This window comes from Phragmites australis, chromosome 7, assembly GCF_958298935.1.
Source record: "Phragmites australis chromosome 7, lpPhrAust1.1, whole genome shotgun sequence".
NCBI classification, from domain to species: domain Eukaryota; kingdom Viridiplantae; phylum Streptophyta; class Magnoliopsida; order Poales; family Poaceae; genus Phragmites; species Phragmites australis.
In genome coordinates, this window is record NC_084927.1 from 19,092,827 (window position 1) to 19,116,270 (window position 23,444).

Below are 23,444 nucleotides of genomic sequence, written 5' to 3' on the forward strand. Positions count from 1 at the left end.
ATGTTTGGAATGGTAGCTTCCTCAAAGAGCAGCTCTCGCATTATACTCTTTTGCAAATGATAAGAATACTTCGATTACTAAGTTCTTGGAGTTGGACTTTCCAAATAGGAATTTATACACACCTCTTTCTCTGCAGGCTTTTGGAGAGTTCCATATTCTCCAACATAATCTCTCGGGAGTCCAACGCCAGACCTCCATCAAAAATACCTGGGCATACTCTGGTGAAATGGGAATTGCCGATCCGGTAGCTTCTACAGGCTTCCATACAAAACAATCTCCCCACCCGCCCCTATCCACAACATTTGGGATGCAAAGTGTTCAAAGAAAATCAAAGTCTTCACATAGCTCCTTTTCAAAGACAGGCTCAACATGAGGAATATCCTCAAGTGGAAAATCAGCGGATTGAAGGCAATGACTATAATTGCGTTCTTTGCAATTTTTGTGTAGAAGAGATGGCTTTTCACATATCTTATGACTGCACCTTTAGCTCGGCCTATTGGTCAGAGATTGGGATCTCTTGGAATTAGACAACAGACTTCTTCTAAAAGATTAAGAAGGTAGCTCATGGTTTTCAAGAATCTTTCTTCATGCAAATCTTTGCAATAGTTGTGTGGGAGGTCTGGAAGCTAAAAAATGCCAAAATCTTTCAAAAAGAAAGGCTTGCACTGCATAAAGGGAAGGATAACTTATGTTACTCTGTATATCTTCAGATGCATAGAATGAATAGAAACCTGCACTCAATTCTCTTTTTATGGATTAGCTCTTTTGTATAGGGTTTTGCTCTCTCTTGCTTCCTCTATGTTTGCTTCTCCTTTCCCTCTTCCTGAGGTTCTGTACAATATTTCTTTCGCTTTTTTTTAATAAAAGTTTCTCACAACAGGGTATTCCCCTACCGTAGCCGGTCAAAAAAAAACCAAGATAAGGAGAAGATGCACTGGTTAAGCTAGGAGACATTGATTAAACTGAAGAGTTTGGGAGGTTTGGGCTTTCGGGATATGAATGGTTTCAATATGGCAATGCTAGCAAAAGAAGGGTGGCGGCTATTTACAAATCCAGACTCTCTGGTGCTCACATTCTTAAAGCGAAATATTTTTTGAATACTAGGATTTTAGAAGCTCAACCACGACATTGCATACCGTATACATGGCATAGCATCATGAGCGACGTTGACCTTTTAAAGAAGGGGATTGTGTGGAGTATTAGAAATGGAGAATCACTGAACAATTGGGCTGATATGTGGTTACTGAAAGAAAGGACTAGACAACCAATCACTCCAAGGGTGCAAATATTTTGATGAGGGTGTCATAATCGATAAATCTGATCACTAGAAATAATGATCTAGGCAGGAGCCACCTGTGTTGAGGGAGTCAAGTATCCAGAGAGGGGAATTAGGGAAAGAGCGGAAAATTCGGAAGCAATTCGGGAGGCGATTTTGAATTGCCTCCTCCTCCAATTTCGAGGCTTAACGCATATGGGATGTTCCATCATCAGTAGAAATCTATCCAAAGCCATTCCCCTCCTCCTAGTCTTGTTCTCTAAGGATCGAATGGCCTATTCTTGATACATCACCAGGGATGTGGCAAACATCTGATTGTCGATCGCAGCTAGCATCTAAAGCTCCATCCTCCTCGCTAGAATGGGCGCTTGTGTATTATTCATGCAAAGCAAGACTAACAGAACAGAGGTTGAATTCTTCTTTGGCGATGGTGGCTTTGGTTCCTAGTACTCTAAGAAAGATGCACCTCAGAACCCCTGCCTCATTTGTAACCTTCCCGTCTATTGCATAATTCATGCAAGCAACGATGGAGGAAGGATTTTCAGAGGATGAGGTCCTACATACTGAGGCCATACTAGGAGCATTGGAAGGTGATACAACCAATGTGTTCAACCATAGAGCGGATCCCAACAACAACCTCTCTCTAATGAAGCGCATCATCGAGGCAGTCCCACAACGTCTTGGCCACATTGTTTGCTTTAGGCCAACTTTGTTGATGGAGACAACCCTCATGCCATCCTCCGATTTTTCGCCCCCGAAAGTGGCGCCGACATGGTGTGGGCAAAGCTGGGTCTCAATTAAGCCTCTATAGTTTTCCAAGGTCAAGTCGACCCAAGCTCCTTCTAACTGAGAGCTTTCTCATATAGGGTGACTAACCAATGTCATCAACCGAACGGGGGCAACCGACAAGGCGGTCGCTTCGACAGCTATGGTTGTGGGTGTGGCTCAAGTCCTAGAACTATGGAGCAATGAACCGCACCACACCATCCAATACTAGGACTAGCAGCTATTGTGTTCCCTTTGGCGACATAGGTTGGACCAGGTATTGCCGAGGCCAAAGCAAAGATAAAAAAACCTAGAACGCTGCTTTGTTTCAGGTGCAAGACAAAAGGGCATTCATCATATGACTGCAATGCAATGCTAGACTACACAATAGGTGCCAAAAAAGAAGATCACTTGATGGCCAAGTGCCCAATCCTCTGACTACCTAAACCAAATGCTACTATGTTCGGATTTAGCACAAGAACGTTAGGTTTTTTTCTAGGTACCAGAACCAAACTATAAGGGTGTTCAAAATTCCTCCACCCCAACTGCCATTATCACTGTCTTAGGTGGTCATCTAGTGACTGAGGTTGTAAAAAGCAATTACAACGACGCATCCACACGGACTGGAGTTGGGAAGTCGTTCCACGTGAAGTCTACAGTTTCTTGTGGCCTTTCCGAATGAGGATGAGCTATGCAAGATGACAGATGTCGAGTTCCGACTAAAAGATCATGGTGTCTCCCTATCAATTGGAGAATGGAGATCGGCCAATGAGTTGTTGCCTTCCTATCACCTTGAAAAGGTCTAGATACACACTCCAGGCATTCCTTCAGCCTTTTGCCACTACGCTGGAATATGGGCCTTGAGCATAGTGGTTGGAGCTCCCTAGGAGATTGATATGCAATGCCTTCGTCAGCCAGGTATTGTGCGAGTGAATGCCGCCATGATAAATGCATTCCTACTTCCTATTCAAATTGATATTGCTTTTGGCCTTGCGGGGTATAACATCACTTTCACCCTCGATGATCCTAGCTTTTAGATGGATGTTGGCCCATCCAACCCTTCGGCATCGATGGACATGGACTTCAATGAAGACGAGAACAACCTATTGGATGATGAAAACATCCAAGATCAGCAGGGTAACAAAACCGACAAAAACTAGAAAAATAAGTCCTTAAGCTCTAATAAAAAAACAACACAAAAGTTCTAAATCTATGTAGGTTGACGATGCGCTTATGGCTAGGGCGAGGAAATGTGATGTTTCCCTGCCTTAGGGGGAACGAACGGGTCACTACGCCACATCATGGTTACCTTGTTCAACCCGCGACGAATTCCTTTGACCTCACGGGCGGCTAACTCGGTGGTTGCTCCAACTGATGGCGCTTCTGGAATGCATGGTGGTGGTCCACATCTACGGCCAGATACAGTCTTTATACATGCAGGGGCATCAGCCTCTACAATGGTTGGCCCCTACTTCACAAGTGGGCCAACAGCAGTGGATGCGGCAAGGGTGACCATGTGTGTGGCTGGGGCGGCAATTCCTGAGGTTGCCATGGCTGTGCACGCAGGTCCCAATCCGGCTATAGGGAAGAACCAAAAGGATGGCACCTCCAGGAATCCGGTCAGCATTGGCTTTGCGCACATGCCTTCGGCAGCCGCAGTGGCACGAGCGACCATGGTTGGCATTGTGGCTCCTGACACGACTACACTGTTGGCAGATGTGTCATGGCCTTCAGTGGTCTCACGAGATGATGGGCTTAGGGAGGTCATGGCAAGGTCTTCTGAGGCAGGCGCAACTGTCACGGGTGAGGTGATGACACCTAGGCCAGGCACGACAAAGGCCAGGTTGCCTCATGTGATCGCCTCAACAAAGAACCAAGACACAACATTTTCACTCTCGGCAGTACCCGGTGTACTCTCATTTGTGGAATCCAAGTTCTTCGTCGTTGTACGTCGCCTAGCTCGTGCCATAGTATCTTCATATGTTGACACCATCCCATTCAAGTTCGGTGATGTTGTAGCGCAACTCACCAAAACTCCATCCTTATGCTCTCTTTCTGATACTCGTATTTTTTTTCAAATATTCACAACTTAGGAATATCCATGGGTACTACCGAGAGTGAAGTAGAGCTTTCATTGACAATACGAAGAATATGGAATTGGATAGATACAAAGTATTTCCAAAAAAGACAAAGCAAAGTAAGCTAAAGATAATGAAAATGATTTGATTTATTCAAGTGAGGAGGAAAATATGAAGGAGAGCAAGAGGGATGGACTTCAACAAAAATTGTGTTAGGTGCCAGTGTACGTTTGAGGATAGGACACACTTGTTTTTCAAACGTAAGAGCATTAAAGAACTTTGATGCCATCTATGTCTTGAGCAGAAACGTATTGAGCTAGCAAGTATGCAGTCGGCACGAACTATAGTGGAAGGACATCAACACAAATTGTGCCTGAATACGAAGGATGAATTGTAGATGAAGATCATCATACTTCTATGGTTATGGTGGAAAGAAAGAAATAGGGTGAGAGAAGGCGAAAGGAAACATCAAGCTTCTGGTTTATCCCATGGTATTGAGACGTTTGTAGCAGAAATAAGTAAGGTCTTGGCAAAAGAGGTTTCTAAACCCATAAAGTGTATGAAAAGATGGGAGAGCCGGTACCAGATGTGTTTGAAACTCAATTGTGATGCACATTTAACCAAGAAACTAAAGCTGGAGGATGGGGCATGAAGTGTATGAAAAGATGGGAGAGACCGAAATGTGCTGAAACTTAATTATGATGGCACTTTTAACCAAGAAACTAAAGCTGGAGGATGATGCTTTTTTACTAGGGATAATTATACGTTCACTTTGCGGGTAGGGATGATTGCAATTGTCAGGGTCTCAAGTCTGCAATTGAACTGGTCATAGGCAAAATTGTGGTAGAGACCGATGCTTTGCTGGTCAAACAAGCGGTGCTCTCATCATCTTTTGATAGGTCATCGACCGGTGGTCTCGTTGGTGAAGTTAAGAGTCTAATACATTCACATTTACTTAGTCACAGTATCTAGTATAATCCTAGAGATTGTAATAAAGTGGCGCATGCCTTAGCAGCGATCGGGTGTGTGTGTCTTATGGGAGCTGAGCATTTGTTAGCCAATCTACCAGATTGTATCTAGGTTTTGGTTGTCAACAATTTAGAAGCACCTTGGATTTAATAGGCAGTGACGGAGGGAGCAAGGAGCTCCCGTCTTGAGCCAACCGCGTTCGAGCCATGGTGCTCGCGTGGTATGCACGCCCTGTCAAATAGGCTCCAAAGAAACCTCCGAGAAGGGGGCCCGCCGTTCAAAAAAAAGAATTTTTATTCCATGTAAAAGTTTTTCAATCATGACTCTCACATTAGAGATGATCAAATGGGCCTATTGAGTCAGCCCGGCACATACCTGTCTAGGCACGGCCCGACTACGGTTTGGCTCGAATAACCCGACTACTGTAACAAGCCATGCCATGTCAATCCACATGCCTCCTCCTTGGCCTACGGCACGACCCGTCAACCACCGTGCCATGCTGGGCCGGCTCAGGCATGATTGCGGCCTGGCGGCACTGCCGGGCCGACGGGCACGACAGGCATGGCAGTCACGGTGCCACGGGTGACCTGGCGATGCACAGTCGGCCTGTCGGCATAGCCGGCCTAAAAAATAAAAGAATAACTACAAAATTTTAAAAATAGATAAAAATATAGATAATAGATAAAAATAGCTATGAAAATTTTAAAAAATATATATAGAAAATAAAAAATAGTTAGGCCCAGATGTGTCGGGCCGGATCGTGCCCATCTGTGCTTGTCTGGGCTGTGCCCGTGCCAGCCCGAGCTGGGTCGTGCCCGTGCCGGCCTGAGCCGAGCTGTACTGTGCTGGCACGCCATGCTACGCGCTCGGTACAGGCACGACCCATGGCATCGTGTTGTGCTAGCCCAGCCCGCCTCGGCTAGGTTCATGTCGTACCTACAATACTGTGTCTTAGGATAATCCAATAGACATGATCCATTTGGACATCTTTACTTCAGATTTTTTAATATTAATTTTTTTACGGATATTACAGAAATAATATCAAAAATGAAGAAACTCCAAAAATAATACCTATTCGTACAACGGTTTGGCGAAACCAAGTTTTCGCCCTACCGTACAACGAAAATACTATTTTTGCCATACCTTATGGCAAAAATAGGTGACGTATCCCCAGCGGCAGGTTAAGGGTCACCAGCGGTAGTTTTGAGGCTATTTTCATCAAACCATTGGATGGAAACTAATTGTCGTCAAACCATAGACATGAAATTAATTTTCGCCAAACGGGTGGCCGAAAACTCCATACCCCCCGTGACCCCTCACCCCTGCGTCCACACCCGTGAACTCATCTCATTTTGCTACCCAGGCGTGACGGCGCGAGTAGTGAGCGACCGCACTAGCTTAGAGGAGAAGAGAGAAGAGAAAATAGGAAAAAGGGAGGAGGAGGGAGAAGGAGGAGGGAGGAGGAGGACGAAGAAGAGTAAGGTAATTTTTTTAATTTTGTTTTTAGATGTATGTCTATTATTTTATCTGTATGTAGATTTAATTAGGGATTAGAAAAATAATTTTTCTTTTGTAAATGTTGATTTTAGGTATACATCTTTGTATTAGGTAATTTTGAGTATTAGGTTAAGAAAATAAAATATATGTGCGTATAAATATTAAATCTCGGTACTCTAGTTAAGATGATATATGTAGAATTATATTATTGGATTGTAATAATATGTGCTTTACACTAAAATATGATATTTATTGGATTATTTTGACTTAGGACTAGTGGTTTGCAACATAATACAATAAAACAAAGAGAGCATCCAAAAAGCAATGCAGCACCGAAATAATTATGTTAAAATTTTGAAATTCAATGAACATTATGTATTTGAAAATTCGCAAGACTCCTAATATCAAATGTATTAATTAATAAGTTCTTGAGAATTAAATATATTCAGTTTTTTGTTGCTAGTAATATGTTTATTTAATAATGTTATTCTCGTTTAGATTTAGGGCTGTAATATTGATTAGATTTTAGGCAACAAAGACTATAGTACTTCACATTTTAGGACCAGAAATGATGGGTCGGCATAGTAAGTTGGTAATCTAATTGATATATTTTTTAGGTGGCAGTTATGTCTAACTCTATAAATCTTAGAGTATTATATGAAAATGGTCATATCTATAATGATCCATCTGGTGCTGATTTGAGCAATTTTCCATTTACCATTCTTGGGCGCCCAACCTGAGAGTACAAGGATGAAGAAGATGAAAATGTGGTTCACCCAATACTTTCAGCTTGACTCCCAGATTTATTCTATTATAATGCAATGCATGTGGACTCGTACGTTAAATCTAGTTGTTTGGGAGTTAAAGATGATGTATCGGATAGACAAGTGGTTAAAATGGTTCGAGTGGTGCAGGCGGCGTCAGGCTGAGTTCAATATCCTGGTGCAACTATGTCCAAAAGAAGCGAATGATAGTAGTAGTGCAGCAACACTAGTAGAAGAAGAGGATACACGCGGGCATGTAGTATCGACAGAGGAAGTTGAACAAAGGCATACGACTGAGGCAGTGGTTGTTGTGCATAGGCAGGCGAAAGAGGTTGAGGAGGGTCAGGCTGATGCAGGGGAGGAAATTGGAGAAATTATTATTGAGCTCGAGAACATGGACCGTAACACAATTTATGAGGAAGAAGCTTTATTGAATTTGTAAATATAGATGAAGATGATGGTGATGATGAGGATGATGAAGACGATGACTGCTCTAATACTCTCGTCCTAGAAGAATGGAACTTGCCTGACAAAGCGAGGATGCAAGTTATGGAGAGCCATGAATCCCCTTGGGAATATGATTCAAGTATGGTTCACCTAAATCAGGTGTTATCCAATCGATCTGAAATGAAGGATGCAGTGGTACGGTAGGTAGTGACATCACACAAAGAGGTATTTATTGCTGTCTTAAGCCCAAAAAAGTACAGTGTCAAATGCAGAACCCCTGGATGCAGCTTTTATGTTCATGCATACAAGCTGAAGCATTCGACCCATTAGGTAGCCTCTAGAGTGGTTCAGATAATTGTATACTGGAAAACGTTGGTTGAAAGCACCACTGGAAAACGTTGGTTGAAAGCACCGCAACTTCACTGTTGCACTAGTTGTAAATGAATTTTTCATTGAGATTATTTAGAAGCGGGACATGGAATGCTCGTTCATCCAATGATCAATATTACGATAGTTCAAATATGAGATTACTTATCAAAAGGCTTAGCGTGCAAAATAGAAAGCTTTGGAGAAGCGGTGGGGTACATATAAGACTTCTTATTGCAACCTACCCTGCGTGCTTCAATCTGAAGGTCAGGAACTCAGGCACATACACTGCTTTAAAGGAGACCGAACTTGATAAAAACCAACCTAAGATTTTCCGACGTGCTTTTTTTTTTTCTTTAGGTCAGTGTATTTAGTCCATCCAGCATTGTCATCCTTTGCTTTGCGTGGATGGTACATTCTTGACTAGGAAGTATAAAGGCTAGATTCTCACTGCAATTGGTATTGATGCAAATAATAGATACTTCACTTGGCATTTTTGTTTGTGGAGGGTGAGAGTAGGTTGAGTGGTGCTACACCTTGCGACACGTAAAATGTTCAAATTTTTAGGGCCTTTTACATTCACATTACTACTAGTGCTAATGATTACTCGTCTACCACAGTCCGACGTCACGAGAGAGATTCACGAGGAGGCGATGAGTTCAGCTACGAGACTGCATGAGCAAGGCACATGTGGTATGGTGATCGATGGAGTGCGCATCGTGCCGGCAACCCGACATTGTTGTACGCGAGCCGTCGTTCACGCGTTCCACGCAAAGGCCCTCACGACCTTCCTCCGCCTTCGTCCACCAATAATGTGCTAGTCCTCAACCTCCTCTCCTTGATCAGGTAATTTTTTTACTCTAAGAATTTTTTATTTAGTCTGAGAATTTTTTATTTCATTGAAAATTATGTCATTTCACAGATATGTCAAATGCTATAAGTCTTAGAGTAAAATAAATATTTTGTACATAATTTTTCCTTTGTAATATTATTGTACATTTACGTAATCTTAGCAATATGATGTTTTATATCTATGTAAGGTTAATTATCTTGGTATTTTGTTCGATACATTTATTTTATGCTGCAATTATGTCCAACGTTAGAAATCTTAGAGTTTTGTTATACAAATGGTTAAATCCATAATTGTCCATATGGTGTCGATTTGAGTAATTGTGCATGCAGGAGGCTCTGGATGGGTCGCCCCTAGTTCACATAAGGCTCTAGATGGGCCGCCCTAGTTCACAGGAGGTTTTGGATGGGCCGCCCCCTAGTTCACAGGAGGTTCTGGATGGGTCGCCCCTTAGTTCACAAGAGACCATGGATGGGCCGAGCATGACTATGATACTTCTCAGTCTCCGCAACCTGTCCATGCAGGAGGCTCTAGTTTTGCCACGCCTGTGTGTATTCCTACGCTAAGTATGTCACGACTCTTTATTCTATAATGTTTGATTTATTATGCATTCTCCGCCAATACTCACTTATTTCTGCATGATATAAATGCAGTTTTGATCCCCATCGATACAACCACACATGTTTTTAGGGGTACGCCGCACTCTAGCGAGAACCCATTCTTTGACTATGTAGGGGCCCCAAAAGTGCTGGGCTCATCACAGTTGTACGGTGCACTTCCACCCACTCAGACTACGCAGCATGAGGCAGAAGGTAGCTATGGTCCCCAGTCGTCAAGACGTGAGCGCCATGTGCCTGATTGGTACACACCTTCCACCTATGAGCATCCTCAGGAGGAGGTGGAGGCCAACGTTCCAGCGTTAGCACGTAGGCGAAAGCATGCCAGAGGCAAGGCCCAGGGAAGAGGTCGGGGTAGGGGCCAAGAGTAGTCTGTGTTACTTTTATGCTTAATAAATGTCATTTGTTCAGCTTTCTATTTCATTAGTTCGGACTGCTAGTTTACACAGTAGTTTAGTTACTATGATGCTACTATCTTATTATACTATTATCTTATTCTACTATCTTATTCTACTATGTTACTATGGTGGGAACAGCCGACGATAATATCTGGATGAGAAATCTACATCTTTTTCACCAACCAAGTAGATATTTTCTTGCACCTGACAATCTGTCTTTCCATAAGCCATACTTCGTTTAGCAATAGAATACTACATGACATTGTATCTTGTCGAAGATTGTGTACGAGTAGGGTACGAGTCGGTGCATATTGCCTTACGTACTATAGCCACAAACAGATAATAAATACTTACGATGACCCTTATATGCGATGTACTTTACTTTCTTCAATAAAATGGCTGAGATTTATCATTCTACCAATACATTTTTTTCTAAGCTTGATGATTTCATTGGATTCTTTGCCTTACATGCAGAGACAATAATAACTACTTCATGAACTTTTGCAGAATAGAATGACCACATCAAGCAACAGTTTCAACATGGAATCTCTACAAAGCATCAATGCCATAACATTTTTAGCTTTTACAGGGAATCCTATGCTCCAGCCCCAGCTAAGCTCGTGCACTCAATCTATGCACCAACCCCCATCCATTATAAATAACCGCACCCTCATTCATGGATATACCATTCCTTCCTCAGCTCTCTCAACTGCAATGTCTTCCTCAGCTCCACCAAGCCCACCCAAGAAATATTGGGGGATTTTCATCCCTTAGGGTGTCAAACTGCTGATGTGCTTATGAGGCGACACTTGCAGGCTTTGTAAGTCCCAGGACATATCCTACACATATGACCTACGTTTCTTTACGTGTGCCAACTACCAGTACAACAAGCCTCGATATAGACCATATGAGTACCCACAGGTATAGCGACATAGATCTCTTATGTGATATTTTCTATATGATTTCATACACTATCTTCCTAATATCCCATCTTATTTTATTTGTCCAGTCTCATTCACCTATCTGTGACTTCATAGAATGGCTCGATATGGAGCAAAATGAGCACCAGAAGCGGTGAGTCAATATGAGCATGCGGTAAAGGAGGGAAGCGTACGAACGTCGGGAGTACGAGCAACAATATGAGAAACTATGGCTGAAGCGTCAGGAGGAGGAGCGCACGAGGAAGGCAGCGAAGCAGAAAGGGAAAGGAAACAAGAGAGAGCCTGTCGTGCTAGGGCGGTGGGCACCAATGCTCTGAGAAAGGGCAAATATTCTAGGTGTACTCAGTAGGGACTATCTATTATAACCCGATATATTTTATTTCCCTAAGGCATGTTAGGTTTAGCAGCAGCATGTTATTAGGTTACTCTTTAGGCATACCGTACATGCCAATATTTATTGTCGTCAGCTCTTTATAGTTATGGTCTATTCGTGCTACGACGAAAAACCCCATGTCACATGTAATGTTCACCAGCGTATGTAATATCTGTACCGTGTTCTATGCTACTTATACTTTACAACTACTATTGTAGCCTTCCATGTAATTTTTATTAGCTACGTCCCATTGTCAGACAAGCGATTCTATGATTTATTTTACATCTTTCCATTCCATATAAGAAATAAGTTCAATCGCAAAATAAAAAAGTGATATAATATTTTGTCGACAGGAGAAAAATTTTCAGCCATTACGACGAAGGAGATAGGGTTCACGTTGAGCTCACGGGGATTTTTCGTTCAATCGTTTGGCGAAAACAAGTTTTCTGTTAATAGTTTAATGAAAATTAATTTTCCGTGTACTATTTGGAGACATTAGTTTTCATCCAACGGTTTGACGAAAATAGTCTCGAAGCTGCCGCCGGAGACCCTAAACTGTCGTCTGGGACACGTCATTGGTGAAAATAGTATTTTCGCCATACGATTTAGTGAAAATAATATTTTTGCCAAATCGTTGGACGAATAAGTATTATTTTTAGAATTTCTTCATTTCCAGTATTATTTCTGTAATATCCGTAAAAAAGTAATATTAAAAAATTCCTTTACTTCACGCTGAGCCCGAAAATGGCCGAGCATTGGTTTCCTGTGCCAGCGTCCAGCTGCCGAAGGAACACGCTACAGCCACCGTGCGGTGCCGTGTCCACGTGGCTAGACGTCACTCGCTCGTCGCTCCACCATCCAGAAGGATGGACGCGATCCGTTGCGGGCCCACTCCGTTTAAAACTGTGACAATGACAGTCGGGCCCCACCACCCCTCCACTTTTCTCATCTCATCCCTCCCAATCGATCGGCATCACCATCATCCCCGCGGGCCGGCCTTATCGACACAGAGCTCTTGAATCCGTCCCCCGTCTCCTCCCGAACCACCGGAGCGGCGCCGCCTCCGCCGACCCGACGGGATCCCGGACTGGTAAGCCTCGCCCGCACCCCTCCTCGCGTGGTCCGTGGCCTGATCTCCCCGGTTCTCTATCGGATCGGAGACGCAGCCGCGAGCCGTGCTGTTGATTGTTAGTGTACTAGGGACTAGGGTTGTTGCGGTTCTTTTGCGAGGTGAGAGTGCGGGTTTCGCTGGTCTGTACGGACTGAGCGATCGATCTATCGATCTCGAAGATGAGGTTTCCTTGTAACTGTTGGTTGATCTGCGGTTGGGCTCGCGGTGCGTAGGTAGGGCTGGTGTGAATCGAGATCAGTTAGATTTGTCACAATCTGTGGATAATCATGTTCTCTTGTGCTGGAATTTTGATTCGTCACAATCTGTGGTGTGCGCAGCAGCTGATGGGCGGCTAGATTCCTGAAACAAGAGGGAAATCCACAGTTAGATAATTTGGCATTGAATTTGGTGAAGGGGAAGAAGTTGATCTGAAAATGGGGCTGTTCCGGGCGGCGTCCGGTCTGGCCCGGATGGCGCTGCGGCGGAACCTCTCGCGCGCGCCGGCGAACCCGTTCACAGCTGCGGGCGTGGGCTCCGCGCCGGCGCGGTACTTCCACTCCACGCGCCCGCGGGGGTACGCGGCGCCGGTGCCGCGCGCCGTGCCGCTCTCGCGCCTCACCGACAGCTTCCTCGACGGGACCAGCAGCGTGTACCTCGAGGAGCTGCAGCGCGCGTGGGAGGCCGACCCCAACTCCGTCGACGAGTCCTGGGACAACTTCTTCCGCAACTTCGTCGGGCAGGCCGCCACCTCGCCGGGCATCTCTGGGCAGACCATCCAGGAGAGCATGAGACTGCTGCTGCTTGTGCGGTCGTACCAGGTTAGCGGGCACTTGAAGGCAAAGCTCGACCCGCTTGGTCTGGAGGAGCGGCCTGTCCCGGACGTGCTGGACCCGGCGTTCTATGGGTTCTCCGAGGCGGATTTGGACCGGGAGTTCTTCCTTGGGGTGTGGAGGATGGCTGGGTTCTTGTCTGAGAATCGGCCTGTGCAGACTCTGCGTTCTGTGTTGGAGCGGCTCGAGCAAGCCTACTGTGGCACCATTGGATATGAATACATGCACATACCTGATCGGGAGAAGTGCAACTGGCTCAGGGATAGAATTGAGACGGTTAACCTGAGGGAGTACTCCTATGATCGTCGCCAGGTCATGCTTGATAGGCTCATCTGGAGCACGCAGTTTGAGAATTTCTTGGCGACGAAGTGGACGACCGCAAAACGATTCGGTCTTGAAGGTGCAGAAACCCTGATCCCTGGCATGAAGGAGATGTTTGATAGGGCAGCTGATCTTGGTGTAGAGAGTATTGTCATTGGGATGCCACACAGAGGCAGGCTGAATGTCTTGGGAAATGTCGTGCGAAAGCCCTTGCGACAGATCTTCAGCGAGTTTAGTGGTGGTACCAAGCCTGTTAATGAAGGGGAGGGGTTGTATACAGGGACTGGTGATGTCAAGTACCATCTCGGAACTTCATATGACAGACCTACCAGGGGTGGGAAACATATCCATCTGTCATTGGTTGCCAATCCGAGTCATTTGGAAGCTGTAGATCCACTTGTTGCTGGGAAGACAAGAGCGAAACAATACTATTCTAATGATCATGACAGGACCAAGAATTTGGGGGTATTGCTGCATGGTGATGGAAGTTTCTCAGGCCAGGGAGTTGTGTACGAGACCCTGCATCTCAGTGCCCTTCCAAACTACACTACTGGTGGGACAATTCATATTGTGGTCAATAATCAGGTTGCATTCACTACTGATCCAAGGTCAGGGAGATCTTCTCAGTATTGCACAGATGTAGCAAAAGCATTGGATGCTCCAATTTTCCATGTTAACGGGGACGATTTGGAGGCAGTGGTTCATGTTTGTGAGCTTGCTGCGGAGTGGCGACAGACATTTCATTCTGATGTAGTTGTGGATATTGTATGCTACAGGCGATTTGGGCATAATGAGATCGATGAGCCCTCCTTCACCCAGCCTAAGATGTACAAGGTATAGGTTCTTTTAAATTTGTCAATATCTGGCACAATTTTATGCATCTTTGGTCTTTGAATCTTTATTTCTGTCCTGATTCTTGCTGTGCCATACGAGTAATGGTATCTCCAGTACTCCAGCTAGCTATGTGATAAAGGGCAAAAGTGTGAGTTCTGAGTATTTTTACAATGTTTCTTTTGGTATGCAGAATCAGAACAATTATTATAAGTCAGCAGTTAACATTGATTCTGGATAATCAAACACTAACATTATTCATGTCACTGTTACCTGTGCCCTTTCACATTTAAAAAGTTTTTTTCTTATTTGCATTAGGTGATTAGAAACCATCCAAGTGCCCTTGAGATTTATCAAAGCAAGCTGTTAGAATCTGGGAAGATCTCCAGGGAAGATATTGATAAGTTGAACAAGAAGGTCAGTACTATACTGAACGAGGAATTCAAAAACAGCAAAGACCATATCCCCAACAAGAGGGACTGGCTTTCCGCTTACTGGACTGGGTTCAAGTCACCAGAACAGATTTCACGTATCCGAAACACCGGGTAAATAGTTCCTCCCTTCCAATTTGACTATTTCCTGTGTTTCCCCTTCAAATTTTGCCCCCTTCAAATTTTGAGTATGTCTTCATCTGAAAAAAATATTGAGTTTGGTACGATGCATTTACAACCATGCAGTGTCAAGCCAGAGATTCTAAAACGTGTTGGAGAAGCCATGACTACTCTGCCAGAAAATTTCAAGCCTCACAGGGCTGTGAAGAAGATTTTTGATCAGCGGCGTCAGATGATCGAGACTGGGGAAGGCATTGATTGGGCAGTGGGTGAAGCACTTGCTTTTGCCACTCTTATAGTTGAGGGGAACCATGTCAGGTTAAGTGGTCAGGATGTTGAGAGGGGTACATTCAGCCACCGTCATGCTGTCATCCATAACCAGGAAACTGGAGAGCAGTACTGTCCACTTGACAATCTTGTTATGAACCAAGATGAGGAGTTGTTTACCGTAAGCAACAGGTATGAATTCAGATACACTAACTTGTTCTTGTTAGGGTGTGCATGAGTCATTGCAATTTCTCTTTCAGAGGAATCATGAACATTACTGTGACCAGATTAGATAGACCGCCCAAAAAACCCAGCTTGTTCTGTCAGCTACACTATTGGATTCAATTTGCATATAGCGAGTGATGAAACAAAAAAAATAAGATCAAGCGCAGCGCATCAAGTAAACAGTGAGAGGAGAACAGGGGTGGAGTTTCTCAGGCACTTATCTTACACGACCTGACAGTTCACATATGGCTTTTAGACTTCAACAAATTATGCGTTCAGTTGTTATTAATTCTATTGCTCTGACCATGCCCTTCTTGCTTTCTAAGAAAAATACTTTAGAACAAGACAATACTGGATCCATAATTACTGACGACACAATTCTTGGATGCCATAACCTCCAACTTGATAGTGTTGGCCTTGGAGTTGTACTTCCAACTTACTGGTGATCCCGATCACTAATTTAATTTGAACGGCTGAGATGGTGCTGCTGGGTTCGTACCGGTGAATCAATCATCGGTTCATCACAAGTGAGAAATGCAGCAGAAACACGAGGCAGGGATGGGATCATGGCTAAGGACATGTTGTATAAATAGGTCTTATTTCCGTGCATTGTAGCTGTAGGTACTGAGATGATTAACTAAAGAAGCATCGTGGGTCAATGTTACACAGTACGGGGATACGGATACGGGGATACAACATTTTCCAAAAACAGCAATACGGGGATACGGTAAACCCCAAATACAATATTACAACCATAGTCGAATATTGTGCATTACATAATAATATCAATATATCATAGAAATATAGGATTAAGAAACATGCTAAGCTCATCAAGAACCGATAAGAACTCAATCTTCCCCTCCTAATATCTCCTTCTCAAATTCTGGCTCATCAAGTGTCAGATCAGCACCTTCTAAAAAGCCAACACCAACAAAGTTCTCGGTGCCATCTCCCCCGACATCCCACATTCGGCTTGGCCCACTTTGATAATCATTGGACTTCCTTGAAAGAAGACACAAGTTGTTATGCACAAACACCAAATCCTCGGCTCGCTCAGGAGTGAGCTTATTCCTCTTCATGCTATGTATAAAAGCATATGTGCTCCAATTCCTCTCACAGCAAGAGGAAGATGCTGGCTGCCCAAGTAGCTTCAAGGCTAAATCTTTCAACTCTGAGGTGTGAACTCCATAAGTGCCCCACCATTGCTTTATCTCAAAATGGGCTCTATCCTCAACTGAGTCAGGGTCATCAAAGGCACCCAAAAATAGTGAGAAATCAGCAAATTGTGTCTTGATTTTCCTTAAGTCATCCGGATCCAGAAAGAACTTTCTAAAACATTTGTTCCTCTCAGTATTAATTTCAACATCATTATTTAGGCTGACACGACCAGATACTTCATTAAACCAAGCTGGACTATAGTATCTATCATCACCACAATAACAAAAAGAATCATCAAGATTGTGCAATTCAAAACATTTAAATGACAATGTAAGGTTGATATTTTTTTACCTTGGATTTAGTGAGTGTGCCAAACACTGGAGAGGAGTATTACTCTTGCCCCACCTAGATAGTAAAATGCTTTGAACAACATCAAAAAAGACACTTGTACCACCATCCACAATTCCCTCCTTCCGATAGATACAAGCTCTCACCTAAGATATATAAAAAAAAATCAGCAAGCATAGGATAACAAAGTCAGCAAGCATAGACAACTAAATGTCAAAATCAGCACATCACCTTCTCTATCATGGAGTCCCACATCTCATAGACCAAATGGAGACATGGCTTGTCCGTGTCAGCTGCCCGTAGCATTGAATAAATGGGATCGGTGAAATCAACAATGTATGAACTTGATCCCACCATATATCATTGAGAATCTTTTCCTTCACCGCTTGAGCTTTGGTTGGATCGTCCTCCCTATAAACCATCCACTTGTCACCAACAACCATGAGCACCAATGCTTCCTTGATGAGCAAGAACCTCTTCAACATGACAATGACACTAGCAAATCTTATTTCCGCAACTGCAAGAAACTTGAGTTTGGTAAACTCATTGAACATGGACAACCTCATGCCATGATTCATGATGTAATTCTTGATATAGGAGGCATCTTCTGAGATATGCTTGATCCAAACAAGTTCTTTATTGTCGCCTTCATCGTCCTTTGGAGCACAAATATTCTTCAATGCAAGGTTGAGGGTGTGCACAACGCAAGGAGTCCAAAAGATGTTCTTGTACTTTGATTCAATCATCAATCCGGCGGCTTTGCAATTTGCCGCATTGTCAGTGATCACTTGGACCACATTCTTTGATCCAACTTCCTCTATCACCTCCTTCAACCTATCGAAGATATACTCCTTGCTTTTCACCTATCAAGAGTTCAAGACAGGAAGACCATAAAGTACCAAAAAAAGATCAAAAAGACAAGCTCAAATTGATTTTTTACCTCTCCTTCGGAGTCAATTGATTTTAGGAAAATTGGAGCACCCTCTGTCACAGCTATAAAATTTAAAATTGGGCGTCTTTGTGGATCAGTCCACCCATCAGCTGCAATAGTCACTCCTTTGAAAGGCCACGTGGATTTGATAGGTTGAAGCATCCTCTCAACATGTGCCTTCTCTTTTTGAAGAAGAGTTGTCCTCAATGCATTATATCCTGGAGGCACATAACCACCCATTTTGTTGTTTGCAACAAAATTGTAAGACGCCCGATAATTAGGGTTCCTTGCCACATTGAAGGGAAGTCCTGCAAAATAAAGTACTAGCATGCTTCAAACGAAATGAGAAATGCAAAATACAAGTACAACATAATTAATTGCAATTCTGCAAACCTGCAGTGTAGAACAATCTTGCAATATGACCATCGGCAATGTGTCGGGTTTCAGCATTAAAACTTTCTGAAATCTCTGATTGCTTCTCTTTTCTTTTCTTTGATGATGGTGGCAAGCCTGAATCTTCAAAAGGGGGTAAGCGAAGTAGCTTATTCCTAGGGGCACTATTCGTTGCAACCTCTGTAGCTTCACGATCTTCCTTGCGAAGTTGCTCAAGGATAGGATATGAAATCTTCTCACAAATCGCAACACCCGTATTTCTCACCTTCAGAAGATGAGACCTCACTCTTGAATAGCTGCCCGAATAATCTTTTTCACAAAAATGACACCTAAATCTCGCATTGCCTCCACGGCCGGGTGTCACATATCTGGTAACATGAGCCCACAATGGATATTTGGGGTTCCTGTACTCAGTTTCTTCATTTTCTGTTTCATGACTACCAACAGAGGATCATGTTCCTGTTCCACTTCCACTTCCACTTGATGCCATTACAATGCCTCAGCTCCTAGTCCTAGCAGAGGAAGATGGGAGAGGGGCGCGCCTTACCTGCGCTATACTGGCCTCCTGGGAGCTAGACCCCGGCGACGGCGAGGACTTGAAGGAGCAGGACGTGCTGAATCGGATGAAGCGGCACGGCGCGTTCCGCCGGCTCGGCGTGCGCGCGCGCGTCCTGCACACGGCGGGCGGAGAGGAGGGGAGGCGGCGCCGGCGGAGAGGAGGAGGGCCGGCGGCCCTCTCCAGTGCTGGCGGAGAGGAGGGGCTGATGGATGGCCTGTGCGGTGGCGGCGGAGAGGAGAAGGTTTCAGTGACCAAAGCAACAGGCAACTGCTTCTCAAAACCCTCATACATGGGCCGGGCCGTATTTCGGGCCGTATCCCCCACGTATCCTTGCGTATCCCCTGCGTATCCCATTTATTTTGTATTTTTTTTAAATAAAAAAATATGCGTCCTGGACGGGGATACGGCGCCTCTGTGGAGTATCCGTGCAACAGAGTCGTGGGTACTGGAGATGGAATAGTGATAGGACCAAAAGAACTTGGAGATAGGCTGAATGATAAATATCTTGATGTTAGTTGGTTTAGACATCTGGTTTTGACCCATAATTGTCTTGAACTGTGCAAAAGAGAAGGAATTCAGAACTAACTTTTACGTCCTCCTAACTAACCAAATTAGTACTTTAAGCTTCAGATGAAAAGCCAGTTTTGGGTTGTCCTTTATGGAAAAACCTTGTGGTTGAGAGCTGGTACAAGTATCTAAATATATGAGGGGCTAGGCTATCCTCACTTCATACCTGACTAAGTTCCCCTTTAACTTAATGGTTTATCTGGCTTTATTTTTGATCAGATCTGATGTATGCAATAATTTAACAGTTCGCTGTCAGAATTTGCTGTTTTGGGCTTTGAGTTGGGTTATTCCATGGAGAATCCAAACTCACTGGTCCTATGGGAAGCCCAGTTTGGTGATTTTTCAAACGGGGCTCAAGTGATATTTGATCAGTTCCTGAGTAGCGGGGAGTCAAAATGGCTCCGGCAGACTGGCCTTGTGGTTTGCCTGCCTCATGGATACGATGGTCAGGGGCCTGAACACTCCAGTGCAAGAATGGAGCGCTTCCTTCAGGTATTACTTTGTGATTCCAACTGCACAGGTGTGGGCACAAGTAGTAGTATTCACGCACATAGAAAGGAACAAATGCAAGAGCACTTACACAATGCTGAACTGCCATAATAATACAGTCTATTTTTCTGTGAAGGTATTCTTATGCCATTTGCAAAAGATAAACATTATTTACCTGCAAAATATCTTTCTTTATTGCTTATTATGTTTTCCCTTTTTCATGAGCTGATAACTAGGCAAGTTAAATACCTATGGCAAAGCTTTATTATGCGAGTGCACCTTAATTGTGCATGACAGCTCACCACATTATATTGTACTTGCTCCACTTTGGACTAAAGACTAACCCACATCCACTTGCACTTTGTAAATTAATGGAATGCAGTTATACTAGAAAACTAGCTCAGTACCACCTGGGAAGTGTGGAGATCGGAAAATAACATCCAAAGCAAGGCTGACATGGGGGCCTGGGGCCACATGTCAGTGAAACAATCACTGCTATTTTCTAGTTCCCACACTTCCCCAGTGTTGCTGGTCTAATATATTGTTCACTTTATCAATTCTATTCTGCATCATGTAATAAGTTCATATGTTATAGAGAAAGATGTTTAATTTTAGTTCGTTTATACATGTTCAAAACACTTGTGCTTAATTGCATGTTTCGAAAAATGTAACTGTAAATCTGGCAAACTAAAAAAGTTGTGCAAGTGTGGCAAGTATTTTTGGCAGCTCCATATGTACATCCTCTACTCTTGACTAGAGACTTCACTGCATCCACTAGCACTTGTATAATGTATATTAATGGATTTGCAGTTATACTTCTATATTGTGCAGTTTATGAGCTGTACAATCTCCATCATGTAATAAGTCCAAATGTCATAGAAAAGATGATTAATTGTAGTTCATTTATACATGTTCCAGAAAATTTGTGCTAAATTGCATATTTTGAATATATAACTGTAAATCTGGCGAAATTTAAAAAATTATACAAGTATGAGAAGTCAGGCTGTTCCATGTGCGCATATTTCTATTCTGGGGCTTATGCTGGTACTATTTGGCTACCTTTTTTTTAATAAAACATCAACAATGGTATTACAGATGAGTGACGACAACCCTTATGTTATACCTGAGATGGATCCAACCCTGAGAAAGCAAATCCAGCAGTGCAATTGGCAAGTTGTGAATGTAACGACTCCTGCAAATTATTTCCATGTTCTACGTCGCCAGGTGAAACGCTTACTGAATTTTCTTCCTCCTCCTGCAAAACCATCTTAGTGTGCATGAAAATAGTTTTCTTCTATTTCTAGATACATCGGGACTTCAGAAAGCCTTTGATTGTGATGTCCCCAAAGAACCTCCTTCGCCACAAGGACTGCAAATCGAACCTATCTGAATTTGATGATCTTGCGGGCCACCCTGGATTTGACAAGCAAGGGACACGCTTCAAGCGTCTAATAAAAGACCAAAACGATCACAAGGACCTTGAGGAGGGAATCAACCGTCTAGTTCTTTGTTCTGGAAAGGTAGATTATGTCACTTTCGGAAGCTGTATTTTCAAGAACGTTACATTCCTTGTCAGCAAACCATTTTTTGACCTTTTTAACTATGATTTCAGGTGTACTATGAACTGGATGAAGAAAGAAAGAAAACGGAGCGAACTGATGTTGCTATATGTAGAGTGGAGCAGCTCTGCCCGTTCCCCTACAACCTCATCCAGCGCGAGTTGAAGAGATATCCAAGTATGTTTATAAAGAAAATTCTCGTTCAAATATTTCAATTAAGTTGCTATCTATAGTACTCATTTTTCACCGAGATTATGAAAAGGTTTGCATGCCATTGCACTATGGAGAGAGAAATCTAGAATACTCTATTACTCTTATTTGATTCAACTGTTATGAATTCAGATGTTCAGGGGCATGCAAGACAGGTCACAAAAGCACAAGAGAGGAAAATGGAAAAGAAAAGTTTTTGAAAAGAAAATAAAGAGTAGTTTTTGAAAAGAAAATAAAGAGTAGATGTGCATGGTTCCTTGATCCTAAATCAGAAGTGACCAGTCAAGAAATAGTTTTCACTTGCATATTAATTTGTCGACTACTAGGATATGTTTTCCAGTTGGACGTTCCAGTGTCATTGATCCAGTATGCTAGCTTGAAGGATAACAGTCATTTCCTTTGTTCAGACGGACCCTAGTAAACAAACAGCAAAAGAGCTAATATACCATCTGCCGTGTTTCTGTTCCACAGATGCAGAGATCGTTTGGTGCCAAGAAGAGCCAATGAACATGGGGGCGTACAGCTACATCAGCCCTCGCCTGCTGACCGCGATGAAGGCGCTCGGTCGGGGTACCTTAGAGGACATCAAGTACGTCGGAAGGGCCCCATCCGCGGCCACCGCGACAGGTTTCTACTCCGTTCACGTGAAGGAGCAAACCGAGCTCGTGCAGAAGGCGCTGCAGCGAGAGCCCATCAACTATCCATTCTGAAACCTGTAGATTCTTACTACTAGCTCTGGAACTGGAAACCTTTTGATCCTAGTACCGTAGAGACAACAGGTCTGAATTATACCTGTGCAGCCATTGCCATTTGGTGAAATAATTGTTTCGGATGTACGGTACCGCATCAAAGAAACCGTTTGGACTCCCATCTTGTAACGCATGGTTTTCCTGTGTTCGCTTTATCTACATCATTTTTGTGTTTCTGTAAGCTGCATGCCAGCAGGCAAAAGACTGACTGCCATGTTTCTGTGATACATTGCAACTGCTGTATATCGCCTCCATTGATACTTTGAAGCGATCTTAAATAAGTCTTATTTCATTTGTCATGCATTTAGCAGGCAATACCTTGTCATGTACACTAAAATTTTTGGGAGCTATGGATGAAAAATCCTGTTATTGAAGAGGAAAGATGCATGACTCAGGATGGGCAAAAATACGAATTTGTACAATATACATGAGTGTAATGAAATAGATAATATTTTTCTGTATTTACGATTTTAGTATCTATATTTGGCGCACGGTATGTCGAAAATGGTTTTTCGGAACACGGTGTACCGAAAAAGGCATTTTCAGCATACGGTGTGCCGAAAATCACCTGTATGGTGTGCCGAATGCAGTATTCGGCACACTGTGTGCTAAAAATCACCTGTATTTGGCACATCATGTGCCGAATACAGGGGAAAGTGTATTCGGCACACTGTGTGCCGAAAATCACATGTATTCGGCACACAGTGTGCCGAAATACATGTTTTTTTTTGCCCGTGTGGCCGGTTCACTTGTGTCATCTGTTAATTTTAATATTTCATGTAATTGGCAACTTTCAACTAAATTTGAAACGAGTTGTTAATTTAACTGTCATTTTATCTTAGTGATTTGGCTCTTCATTTTATGTACTGATGTGTTGTTATTTCATGTAATTAGTAACTTTGAACAAAATTAGAAATTAGTTGCTAATTTAACTGTACATTTCAAAATGCATGAGTAAGAAAGCATATAGTCTCTAAGGCGGCAGACAGTCTTAACACTTAGGT

At 43.3% G+C, this 23,444-nt stretch overlaps 2 protein-coding genes across 4 annotated transcripts in view; both read left to right on the forward strand.

The window, feature by feature from the left end:
* Positions 1 to 23,444, forward strand: part of LOC133924099 (heavy metal-associated isoprenylated plant protein 7-like) — a 91,338-nt gene that overhangs the window by 53,501 nt on the left and 14,393 nt on the right. The window lies entirely within an intron of this gene.
* LOC133924098 (uncharacterized) lies at positions 12,287 to 22,763 on the forward strand. Of its 3 annotated transcripts, none has more exons than XM_062369479.1 (9): positions 12,287 to 12,431; positions 12,791 to 14,437; positions 14,753 to 14,979; positions 15,112 to 15,444; positions 19,679 to 19,925; positions 21,018 to 21,146; positions 21,227 to 21,442; positions 21,535 to 21,658; positions 22,163 to 22,763. In XM_062369479.1, the coding sequence occupies exons 2-9, from the start codon at positions 12,887 to 12,889 to the stop codon at positions 22,399 to 22,401; spliced, it is 3,066 nt and encodes a 1,021-aa protein (XP_062225463.1). In that variant the 5' UTR covers positions 12,287 to 12,431; positions 12,791 to 12,886; the 3' UTR covers positions 22,402 to 22,763. The 3 variants fall into 3 exon arrangements, with proteins under 3 accessions (XP_062225463.1, XP_062225464.1, XP_062225465.1); XM_062369480.1 differs by having other exon boundaries at positions 12,794 to 14,437; XM_062369481.1 differs by having other exon boundaries at positions 12,313 to 12,431; positions 12,867 to 14,437.